The following is a 13271-nucleotide window of genomic DNA, read 5'->3' on the forward strand; positions in this document are numbered from 1 at the left end:
CTGTCACCAAACCGACCAAAGGACCTGCATACGTTTGGCTTTCCTGCCATATTTAGCCGCTACTCAATGATATAGCTGAAATTTCTGTTTAAGACACTCACTCACTAACACACCATTACATTCGTGATTGACTCTAAATACGTTTCTTCACCAGGGTCAGCGATGGTACACATTCGTCCGATGTTCCGATGGTTGTGAACGTTCAGGATATTAAGGACGAGAGCCCGACCATCACGGTTGTATCTAACACATCTATGGCAGAAGAGCAAACTATAGGAACACGGGTATCTGGGGGAGTTGTCGCCTCCGACCCAGATGCTGCAGATACCCTTAGTTACACCATAAGTGGTGAGTGACCTAAATTTGCCATGATTATGTAAACCTTTTTGCAATAGTAAAGCATAAAATATTATTTTACAAATTTGGCACCAAGAGGAGGCAACCGGACCCGGACTTAAGGCGCGACGAGCAAACGCTAAATCACTACACTACCCCACCACCTGTGAGTGGTAAAGTCACACATATAAAAGTCTTATATAATATGTATTGAGGTTGGGTGAAATGGGGTTTAACGTTGCGTCCAAGAGTATTGCACTTAAATAGCGACGTGCATGTACGTGTGTGTATGTGTGTGTGGCTGTTTGTACAAGTCCGGACTAATGCCGATTTTATAGTGCTAGCCAACTGACATACCATACTGCAGCTGAACATGAATACCCAACTCAGACACAGCACACTGACCCCGAGTCCTTGTTTTAGCCCCTCAGACAGGCTGACAACAATTACCATCTTTTAACGTCTTTTGATATGACGCGGCTTGACATCGAACCCCGGACCTTCCGCTCTCCGGGCGGACGCTCTACCACTAGACCACGGAGAGGTTAATGTGCATTGAACGTCATTAACGGCTATGGGAGGCTGTGGATGTGTTCACTTTGAGTTCAATGTCAGATTGTGCCTCGATTATTAACCTCGGCGTGTGTCCACTGAGCGATGTAGGTGTTTTGAAACTGACACCTGCCCCAGTTAGGGCTGAAAACTCCCCACCCCTTCTCCCGCTCCCGAAAACCTTCAGCAATAACAGGGCGGGTGACACCATGAAAATTAGGCTTCCTACATTGTAACCAATGTGGGGATCGAACGCGTCTGTAACGACTGAGCTACCTCCCCGACGTAATAGTGAGACGAAGCCATGTGGTAGTACTGATAGTGCAGCGTTTATGCAGAAAGTGCGTCCAGTTCACTGCTGCTACATTATGGTTATCCAGGATCCGGGAGCACCTACCTCAACATTGACTCAGGTACTGGAGAACTGACTGTCGCCCAGAACGTGGACTACGACAGCGGATTGACACAGCTTGTCTTCACAGTAACGGTAACTGACACAACCTCGAATCAAGCATCTTAAACAGTAACCATCTCCGTCGACGACATCAATGACCTCTTCCCTGTGTTCAACCCATCTGTTTACGAAGTTGAAGTCACAGAAAACGCTGCTGCAAGTAGGTTCTGATAAGTTACATTGTGTCTATTTGTGTACCCTCTACTAGGCTGACCTCCTCATTCTCTTTCCTATGTCCAGTCAGTAGCATAAAAATATAGTTAAGAGTTTTGTATCTACATATTTTCCCCAAACCATGGGGCAGGTGATGGAAGTTAATACAAAACTAAATTTTACAAAGGTTCAAGAAATGGATTCCTTTAAATCATTGTCGGTAAGGTGAAATAAAGAAAGAAAATGAAAAGATAGGTTTCTCAAAAAGCATTTTTCATTTTCCTAGACACTGCACTGGCTGATCTGACCTGCTCTGATGGAGACACGGGTAACAACGCCTTGTTTGACGTCACGGTTGCCGGTGGAGATGGCGGAGCAGGTATCTTCAAGATGTCTGGACTGCAGCTCCTTACGGACTCCACCCCTGCTGACTACGAGGCTGTAGCAGCATCAGGCTACATGTACACCCTGGTCATCACAGCAGTGGACACACCAGACCAGGGGGAGGCCAACACAGGGACAGCGATAGTGAAGGTGACGGTCAAACCAGAGAACGAGTTCGGCCCTGTTTGGAGTAATCCAGTTCCTGATGCCAGCAGTAACTTTGCAGGAGCTACAGTCAGTGAGGGAGAAGCTCCGGGATACGTGATCACAACGTTCCAGGCGACTGATGCTGATCTTGAAGTGGATGGGGAGATCACATTCAGCACCACGTCTGTAACTGGAGGTGGGTTAAGAGTATCAACTTGTTTGTTTGTTTGTTGTTTAACGGCGCACTGAGAAATATTCCAGCTGTAAGACGGCCGTCTGTAAATAATGAAGTCTGGACCAGATAATCCAGTGATTGACATCATGAGCATCGATCCTCACAATTGGGAAATGATAACATGCATCAACCAAGTCAGCTCCGGATCTTCACAGATGGAAACAACTTGTACTGAGTTGGAATTGTTGCCTCATTACTCCCGTCCATTGCACGTCGTTGTGTCCTGACAGAATATGCAAGTCTTTCATTCGAGTCACAAATTCACTCCAGTTTTGATCCCTGATCTGCCTGCACCATACCCCTGCTTATGGCTGCAGCTGATAATCGACCAGAACCTGTGTAATCTGGCTTTCCTGGCTCTTTAAACAGAGATAAAACAATATTCGACGCGGTGCTAATCTCAAATCAAAAGTTATTTTATTTTCAAACATGACAACGTATCCATGATAATCAACAATAAAGATTATATTACTGAAATTTGTGAAAGAAATAAGCATCATGTATGTATTTTTATATTCCTCATATTTAAGGATGTATGGTTAAATGAAGGATGGCGAGCAAAAGTCATTGCTATGACGTAAAACATGATGTTTTTTGTTTCGTTTGTTTTTAACGCCCCACGCAGCAAAATTGACGACGATTTGTAAATGATCGATTCTGAACATCGATTCACGCTTTTGGGATACGATAACATGCATCAACCAAGTCAGTGAGCATGACCACCCGTAAGCACATGACAATCTTTGTGTCGTGTTACAGCTTCTGGAGCAACAGCAACAGACAAGTTCTCTATAGACTCCACAACAGGGGAGCTGACGGTTGCAGGGGCGTTGGACGTAGACGCAGGGACGAATGGGGAAGCCAGTTACACCATCGGGCTGAGAGCCTCGGATAGAGGGACCTCATCTCGCCATGTGGATGGGACTGTTGTAGTCACACTCACAAATGTCAATGATAACGCACCGTTTTACGACCAGACTGACTACACGACGGATGTGAGTGAAGATTCCAGTGTTGGGGCAGTTGTGGTCACCCTCGCCACCGATGACTATGATGGTGATGTGGTAAATCTGACTGTCGCAAGTGGGCGAGATGATCTGTTTGAGTGTGTGGGGAATGATGTCAGGGTCAAGGCAACTTTGGATTTCGAGACCGATTCTACTCATGTTTTGATAATAAGGTATGTGTGCTTGGATGTATTTGTGTAAGACTGGAAAACATTTTTCTCTGTACTTTTTTCTGCTTACTATTCAATACACCTAGTAGTATAGGTAATGATGACTACCGCAACTCCAATGGAGCCAGATTTATATACCAATTCCTATACTACAGTGGTAATTTTTTATGCAAAAACGGCGATGCGAACAAATGATCGTCATGGCACCTGGAGCCATTCCAACGATCTTCACGATTCTAAACTAAATTGTAATGAAAATATTCTCTATTATTTTTACTCATACGAATACCATTATTTTGAACAAAGTGATATTCAACATTTATACTAAGTTCTTCATTCATTTTACAAGGAGACCAGACTGTATACTCTTCTTTGCCATTGGAAAGAAACAATTGATAACCGTATTTGGATGGTTTGACATCACTGATATAATATATCCCTTGTGGTAATTCTCGCCATTTGATAATTTTGTCCCGGAGCATAAATGCCTCGATAGCTCTTTCAAGTTCTTCCTTTGTTGGCTTGTAATTTCCTATTATTATAGACTTGTGTAGGCATTCGTCTAAATGATTTTTTTATGTGGTGCGATCAAACGATGTATCCAGGATAAACAATCTATTTTTAATTTCCAACCAGTTCTTTGGTTTTGGCACGGAATAATTGATGCGCTTGTTGTTTTCCCTGTTATGTGAACTTTTTTTTTCTTGTCTTCACTGATGCCACTGGTCTTTCGAGAATTTGATCGAATCTCCTGCTTCATTTCATTGTATTTGGTTGACTCAATAACACATAGCCTGGGTCATCTGGCAGGGGAGCGACTAACACACACTTTCGTTTTGAGTGGATATAAGCCCCGAGTACGTTACCACTATTGATTATCTAAGTTAGATAATGTCCTTTACCCATCGTCAAATATGGTGGGGCAATGGCGATATTCAGTAGCCACTCGATTTTTGCTTCGATCATAGTCCATTCATTATCATCATTGCGAGGAAGATTGTATGAAGTTTTTTTATGGAAACTACTAACGTCACCATCATTTAAATCTTCTAGATTAGGTGTTGGTCCTGTGAATACAACTTCTTTCCACTTGTATACATTATCTTGTAAGTGTAAAGCATATAACTTGCCATCGGTACCATGTTTATCAAGTCCTTCTGTGTCTCCAAGATCAGAAAGCACAATAGTATTACATTGTCTAAGGTTATGTGTTCCAGGGCCTGAAGAATCAACCATTTTTTATGAGTGTCACACTAAAATATCCTATATGTACAGGTTGATGTTTTACATCTATTACAGAAACTTTGAGATCTGTAATAACACCTCAACTTTGTATATTGTGATGTTGAGAAAAATTCCGCTCTACCACTATTGTACTTTTCATCTTTGACTGGAATAGCTCTTAGCAGAGTTGAAGGACTTTCGATTTGAAGGACTTTCAAGTTGAATATTATCCGTTGTACTGATCTGATAAAGATGGATGCATAGCTCTTTATAGGGAACTATATAGGGTAATTTAATTCTATGCACTGTTATGTTGTTTAATACTTCTCCTCTGATAAATCCAAGTGTATTTGCTTAGTTCCTGTGAAGAATTATAGACTGTTCTCCACTGCTTAACATCAACACCCTATTCGACTCATTTTGTGTTAGACACGCTCCAGAAGGCTTAAAAAAATCATCATTGAGTGAGCATACGCTGTGATACCCATCAGATATAGTGTGCCACTCTCTATTTATATATATATATCTTATTATTATCTCTCAAAGCACTTATATTGGTCCACCGCGGGTAATACGTTACATCGCAGAGAGCAACTTCAAGTTGCCCAACTGAGTTATCAATTGCATAAAGCAGTTGAATGGACGATCATTTGTTATTCCCGGGAGTGTAACATACATATTAAATATACAAAGATACTATATCATAACTTAAATATGAAATCAACTTACATTACGATCCAGTCGATTTTAGTAAAAGCCTCTGGTGCTAAGTTTTTTGTTCAGTTTCCTGATATCTTTGAAAAATACAGGTTCGCAGCAACTAGCACCAAAATTTTGCATGATTGGTTCCACAATCCAATTCAATTTTGGCAAAACCAGTTAAACTTTAACATATGGTGTGCAACAACAGGATGTGCTGTATCTCTTTATGCTGCCGGCTTTGAACTAAATAAGTCTGTTTTATCATTTCATGTGTACTATCAGATTACTGAAAAGAGGTCGGCTTCTTCCGAGCTTTGCTCTCTCGAGTGACGAGTGGAGAGACGATCGTATGAACTTTAAGGGTGGTGTGACTTTCACCGTCCAAAAGGTTGAGCAACCACAACATGCTAAAAATGTTTGGGATGAATTTCTTTATGATAAAACAGAAAATAATTTACTAACCCAGGAGTTGTAAGAGTTAATGAATCAATAAGAACTTATGTATGGGCAATACACAGGAATAATTTGGTTCTGGGATGGCGCTCAATGCACTAAAACAGTTTGTTTCAAATGTAGAGGATACTATTGCTTCACCAGTTGACATACCATCTTTTATAAAGCGTTATCAAGATGTATGACAGTACGCTCAATCCAAAGTAGACTGCGTTTTTGGGGAGGGACTATACATGTCTCCGAGTAATATGGAACTTAAGATCGGCCAAGTGATAGGTTATAATAATAAAATTGTGGTTGCTACCGATAAACAAAAACCAGGTAAAAATTCAGATATTAACACTGAATTAATGACGCAAACAAACACAGGCGAAACAGGAATAGTCAAGCCAGAGTCATCATGAAAACCACATGTTTCACAGCCACAAGTTGTAAAACCACATATTTCCACTCAAGATCAACAACAAATCGATGAAAAAAGTACTTAGTAGGTGGAGTTGCAGCTGGTTTACTCATGATTTAGATAACTAGTCTTTAGCAGAGACGTACAACAGCCAACAAGTTTTGACTAAGCCAAGTAGCGGTCTTGGCTTATAAATTCAAGAGCTAGGATACAATACTCCCAATTATACCAGGAAGTGCAGATGTGGCTTTCCCAGTGAGCTTTCCCAGTGCTTCCCCTAATGTCTGTAAATGCCTTTTATCCACTCTTTTACACAATTTTTATCACAAGGTGTGCCACCTCGTACACTGCGGACACCGCGGACACCGCGGACACCGCCGCCCCCGGTTAACGCTAGAGTCAAAGTTGATATAATAAATACCAATGCAGTTAAAATACTAGTAATGGTTATCCCCTGTTCTCTGAAAAATGTTTTAATTTTTTCGGCCAGTGTTGTATCATCATTGAGGACTTGATCAATAGTGCCTCTTTATTTGTGGAAACTGTTTCGAAGCGGGCTGATCTTTCGTCTTCTAAGTTATGTAATCTTTCTGTAACACGGGGTCTGCTGAATTCATCGTCTGCCTGTTCAAGTTTTGTTTTCTCATAAGCTATATGCTTGTCGAGTTTATCTGGCTTGGCTATATTATTAATGAGTGACCCCTGCATTGTTTGCATTGCCCTGTCAATACCTCGTAATTCTCTAATATTGTACAAGGATGGTACCTGTAACGTGGAATTATCGTAAGTTTCCAAGATTTCTTTGAGTCCATCAATGACCTGCTTAGTGCATTGTGGTACATCTTCCAAATTATCTTTATCTATGGCAGCAGCTGTTGCACTGAGTTCAGTACGCACAGTCTGAAGAACCTTAGTAGTCTTCGCAGAAAGTTTTGCTTGTGAGTTGTCATAGTCTGCAAGACCTAATTCATTACGAATAATGGTGATGCCACTTCGACGCCCGCCTATCGTAGACAACGCTAGGGGTTTCCTAGTATGAGAATGCATAAGTTCAATATCCAGAGAGCAACGCAGTCACAATATTCCTTTACTATCTATTTTAAACTTGGAATAGTCACGACCAGTAGGAGGAACATATTTGTTTCCTCTTTTAAGACATTGTAATAATCATTAACGGTTGATTGCAAAAGTTCCTCGTTAAGATTCATAAAGCTGGTTTCATCAGGACCCTCCTCGACTGTACTAGTATCAGCTAGGTTATCTAGATTAATATCATCCATTTTTATATTAAACATAAGGTAACATAATTTCAATATAAACAATGTCTTCGCAATACGGATGCAAGTTAAATCCACAACGTAGACTTTGGAATCCAAAGGAGTCAAAGCAATTCGCCAGTCTGTAACTATAACTAATAACCCGAGTACCATTGATCAGATTCAAACACTTTTGGTTTGCTTTCCTAATCTCGGCACTCATGGTGTGTTAGTTGTAGGACACTGCCCGACTATCATTTACAATTAGTTTGACTTCTGATCACAATAACAGAGAGCTTGTTCAGAACAAAAAGAAAATCACAATTAATATTAGCGGTAATGAGGTTTTTAGTATTGACGACAGCGATGTACAATTCTGTTACATGGATCTCTGGAGAATGGCGAAAGAATGGGAAAACTTACTGTACCAAGGTATTGACACAAGCACTAATCGGAATTCAATGAGACTGTGTGTGGGTGCTGAGAATGCCAATGTCATCACAGAAGATCTGGCTGTTGCGAATGCATTGGGTAACCGATTCCATATTCCGCTCGATTTTGAATTACTCGATAGTCACATGCCATTTTGTCAAGCATCCCTAGGAGATAGGTTAGAATAGGAACTCACTTTTAATGACTACAGTAGAGTAATCAAAGCTGCCGATGATGCTCGCTATTCCATTGACAATATCTCACTGGAGTATGATATGATAACAGATCCTGAATTAGCCAGACAAATTCGTAACCAGTATAACGGAAGTGTAGCCAATTTGTATGATCGCATGCTCCTGCACCGAAAGATTACCAGGGACAAAAGTGATACGATGTGGAATATCAATCTAAACCTCCCTGCTAGATCATTGAAGGGTATTTTAATGTTGTTCGAGACCCCTTTTGAACCATTGTCCAGAGATACTGAGGAATACTATAACCCTGGTATTACAAAAGTCGAATTGACTGTTGAAGGTGTGCCTTATCAACTAAATAGTCAAGGCATGCGAGCATATCAACAGTGGGATGAGATTAAAAAACTCCCTTCTATAAGACGAAGCCCAGAAGTTAACGCGGTTGCAAAAGATCTGGCTCTTGGGGATGTATCACTGGCTGAATTCCTTACCACAAAGTATGCGCTATGGCTCAACATGTGAACCACAGATGATGACCAACTACACGGTAGTGGGAGGAGAATAGAAAATGCCAGTGAGGGTGTCACAATACAGATGACGAAGATCAACAAAAGGGCTGGTAAATTAAACATATATTTGTTTGTGATTATGGACGCGCAACTTAATATACAGAATGGAAGATTCGTGCAAGCAGTCTATTAATAATCTTTTACCTAACCGAGATTCTTTTGAGTAATGCCTACAAGAGAATGATGTTATGTCTACCAAGCTCAAGCGAGATAAAGTCAGAAAACTGTTAGCGGAAACAAAGCACTGTAAACTCGTATTAAAAACTGACCAACAAGTTGCTTATGCAACTGCTTAGCAACTACTAAGCAAAATATAGCAAATTAACGCAACTGCTTAGCAAATTATAGCAACTGCTTTGCACAATATGGCAAAATATAGTAAAAATATAGCAAAATATAGCAAAATATAGCAAAAATATAGCAACTGCTTAGCAAATTATAGCAACTGCTTGGCAAAATATAGCAAAAATATAGCATCTGCTTAGCAAAATATAGCAAAAAGCGGTAAATTTAACATTAGCAGTGATTATGTAATCATGTGGTTTGAAATCTTCATTCCTTTGCAACAGTTTATTATTTTGGGCTGTATTAGATATGCCATATTTCATTTTGTTGGACTTAAATATCGGCTAGGGTATTACATTAAAAAGATGGAATGTGACGAACTTATCGAACAACTGCTCCAAGATGAGCCAGAGCCTGTAGTTACAGATCAACAAAGAGAAAGACTCGCAGCTTTGGAAAATGCTGCAAATACTTGGGGGAAAATTATATCACTGAAAAAATTGATAATATGACCGATGAAGAAATAAAAAAACTGTGCGCGCATTACGAGTCTAGACTGGGAGCTAACATGACTAAAACAATAGGTTCTGCTATGGTACAAATATACACAGCTGTAGCTAGTACGTTTCTTCCTGTTCGCCAGAAAATCGCCTGTATTTATGCGAATCTCTCGAGAAAGACCCATTCATTGAACATGCTTGAAGTGCAGTAGGCTGTGAGTTTTAGAATAGATACGGAATGTTCTTGGCGCCGCTGACCACCACTTTAAAAACCGCATTGTCAATTTAAACATACGTGCCCACCTAATAATATAAATGGAGGTAGAAATACCACAAGTGATTGCAGAAACGCCAAAAGTGAATAAGGAAACACCACAAGTAAATGTGGAAACACCGCAAGTGAGATTGACTGAGATTCCTCAAAAAGTCGCAGCCGTTAGAAGGGGAGCGCTAGCGAGGAAGGCAAAAGCCCATACTGAACATAGTACAAACTCGAGTAAAACTTGGGCTCCCTGTGCGACAGGCGTTATAGCAGTTGTATGGTTGTTTTTTAAGAATGGAGAAGTGAAAACACAATCAGTCGAGGTTCAATTAGAGTTAAGCCCTCATGTAATGTTATAAAAGCATGACTACTCCAGTTGCAGATTGATAAAATGTTGGTAAAGGCAGCGTGTCATTCAGCTGTGGTCAGCGGCTTGGCCATTGGCTATGCGCACATAGGTAAAATGATTTCTAAAGCCACATCACCCAAGCTAAATTTTAATGGTTATGATATTGGTTTGATGGTCCTAGATCTAGGCCTGGCTATGGCTACTAAAGATATGCTAATCAAACAAGGGCTTATCCCAGAAGACATAATGAAGTAATTAAACATTTGAATATTTATAAACATAAAAATGGCATCAATTGCGATGATGGTCGGTGGAGCTATTGTTAATGCTCTAGCTTTTTTGGGGAGTAATTTTTTATTTTCTACTATGAGAGAATAAAATGCTTAAGAAATTGAAGAGGAGCGGAAACGGTATAATAAAGCATTAAAACAACTCGAAACAGCCCAGTCACAATGGTCCAGAAGAAGGACCCAGAGATTAGATTTTATTAATGATAAACTTCGTAAACAAAACCATTCAATTCAAACGTTTAAGGATGTTGAATCTGCAATGCATGAATATTTCCTTGTTTATGGAAAGACATTTGATCCAATTGACAAAAGGCAAACAATCATTCAGTTTTGTACACCGTCAGAGGAACAAAAACACAGAGAGATAGCATTTACAGCGTTGGGATTGTCCATCGTAGCTATTTTTAGCTATGCTATTACGCATAAGCCATGAGCTGACAACATTCTATTAATAGCGCTGAGTCTTATCAGCTATGAGCTATTAATAGCGCTGAGTCTTATCAGCTATGCCCTGGCAACACACTAGGCAACATAAATCATGAGCTATGTCGTGCTGAGTCTTATCAGCTATGAGGTGGCAGAGACTCGGCTGATTTGCATTTAGACAAATGATATGATAGGTGTATAACAACCATGAATCTGTGTAGATTTACACTCTTTGGAAAGCCCATTATCTGTGGCAGACGATGTGTGAAAGATTTTTGTGGAATTCATGCTTACTACGTTAGACAGGGAAATATAGACTATACATGTTCTGTATGTGGGATAGGGGTCAAAGGTCGTTACTGCTTATGCAAGAAACATGGCACTGATAACATCAGGAACCAGATTAGTTACGCTAGGAAGAGGGATTACATCAACGAGAGGAATAGGTTGGGGAGAATACGTGTTTAGATATATGAAAAATAACCATTTAGACATTTGACGCATTTTGCATATACCATTACATCACAATGGTTTTTGTCAGAGAGTTGAAGGCTTTGGCAAAACAGCGTGGTCTACGTGGTTGTGCTCGAATGAGAAAAGGGGAATTGTTTACCTTACTCGGTTTGAAATACAACAAACCCCAGACTGTTAGAGAACTCAAAGCTCAAGCAAAAAAAAGTGGGCTGAGAGGTTATTCTCGAATTTGAAAAGCTGAATTGATTGCTTTACCGAATGTTGGTAAATATCTAAGAGTTTGGAAGATGGATATTAATTCCAACATGGATGTTAATGATGTTAAACCCATCGTATCAGGCAAAATTAATGAGGAGTTAGATGATTTAAATAGTATAAAATACCAGCTAACGGTTAAAATGTCATTGAGTAAAAATAATGCAGACGATAGTGCTGAATATAGCGAACAGTATTTCAGGGGTAACTGAGAAAAATTCGTACCAAATTTGATGAATAAGACAAAATATATAGTTCACTATAGGAATCTCCAGTTATATCTATCACTAGCCATGAAACTAAAGAAAATACAGAGTTCCTATGTTTGATCAAAGACCTTGGATGGAACCCTATATTAGGCTGAACACAGATTTAAGAAAGGTGGCTTCAAGCAATTTCGAAAAGAAGTTATTTAAGCTCATGAATAACTCAGTATTTAGTAAAACTATGGAGAATCTAAGGAAGCATGTTGATGTTAAATTGGTCAGATCTAATGAGGAAGAAAGACTCAGGAAACTTATAGCCAGTCCGGCTTTTAACAGAAGCAAGATATTTGATAACGACTTAGCCGCATTACATATGCAGAAAAGTAATATAAAATTCAACAGACCGGTGTACGTAGGCATGAGTATTCTTGACTTGTCAAAACACTTGATGTATGACTTTTATTACAACGAACTTAAGAATCAATACGGCGATAGATGTGATGTGTTATAGACCAACACAGATTCTTTGTTGATGGAAATTCAAACCGAGGATGTGTATAAAGATATGGCAGAAAAAATAGATATGTACGATACAAGTGATTACCCTAAAGATAATCCATTACACAGCGCAGTAAATAAAAAGGTATCAGATAAGATGAAGGATGAATGTGCTGGAACTTCTATAGCAGAGTATGTTGGATTAAGACCTAAGATGTATTCTATAAAGAAGTCTGATAATGGGGAGATAAGAAAAGCTAAAGGTGTGAAGAAGTATGTGGTAAAAAAGCATATCAAACACGAACAGTATAAAGAAGCATTATTCAATGGTAGAACATTCAAACACGAGATGAACACTTTAAGAAGTGTCAATCACAGGATATATGGATTAAGAATGAACAAGACATCATTATCCCCCTTAGATACAAAGAGATGGATTGATAAGGATGGTGTAACTACCTATGCTTATGGTTCTGGTGGTAATACTGTATCTCTTGGAACTATGAGCAACTCTTCTCGTAAAAATTCACTGCCTGTTTCATCTTTAAGATAATAAAGAATAGGCTCTCCTTCTTTCATAACCAACCAACTAATGTTATATATCTTAAGTGACCAAATCGAATCGGTTGCAAGGCGTTGGCCTCCTTCGAGTTCACCAGGCTGGTATAAATATCTTACGATTACTCTACCTGGAAGTTTTTGTTCTTTGCCTCTCCTCGGTGCTGAAGATTCAGAAGTCACAGATTTAATTTTAATCGCATCGGATGGTTTCTTCCCAATTAATCATGTTACTTCATTATATAGCACTGATACAACTGCTGATAATCGTGTCACCCATTCGGTTGATCTTAATCGTTTTATTTCAATCCGATACTGATATCCAAACAAACGTTCAGCTAATGTCTGGTTAAATCTTTCAACAATAGCTTGGCTACGGTGGGCCTCTTTCGCCACGCCTTATTGTGACATCGTGCTTTGTTAAAAGTTTAGTTACTGATTCCATAAACTCGCGACCAGGATCGTCTTGAAATAACTTAGGCCATTTTAATGGTCCA

The 13271-nt window shown here is 39.6% G+C and overlaps 1 protein-coding gene across 1 annotated transcript in view; it reads left to right on the top strand.

Annotated features, from left to right (window-relative positions):
• Positions 1 to 13271, top strand: part of LOC124112238 (protocadherin-16-like) — a 73498-nt gene that overhangs the window by 18576 nt on the left and 41651 nt on the right. Inside the window, exons 9-12 of the mRNA XM_048386505.1 lie at positions 155 to 348; positions 1269 to 1301; positions 1782 to 2222; positions 3021 to 3441. Of these exons, the coding sequence (XP_048242462.1) occupies positions 155 to 348; positions 1269 to 1301; positions 1782 to 2222; positions 3021 to 3441 (1089 nt within the window). The remainder of the gene's footprint in view (positions 1 to 154; positions 349 to 1268; positions 1302 to 1781; positions 2223 to 3020; positions 3442 to 13271) is intronic.

Source organism: Haliotis rufescens, unplaced genomic scaffold (genome assembly GCF_023055435.1).
Source record: "Haliotis rufescens isolate VD_foot unplaced genomic scaffold, xgHalRufe1.0.p SCAF_6, whole genome shotgun sequence".
NCBI classification, from domain to species: domain Eukaryota; kingdom Metazoa; phylum Mollusca; class Gastropoda; order Lepetellida; family Haliotidae; genus Haliotis; species Haliotis rufescens.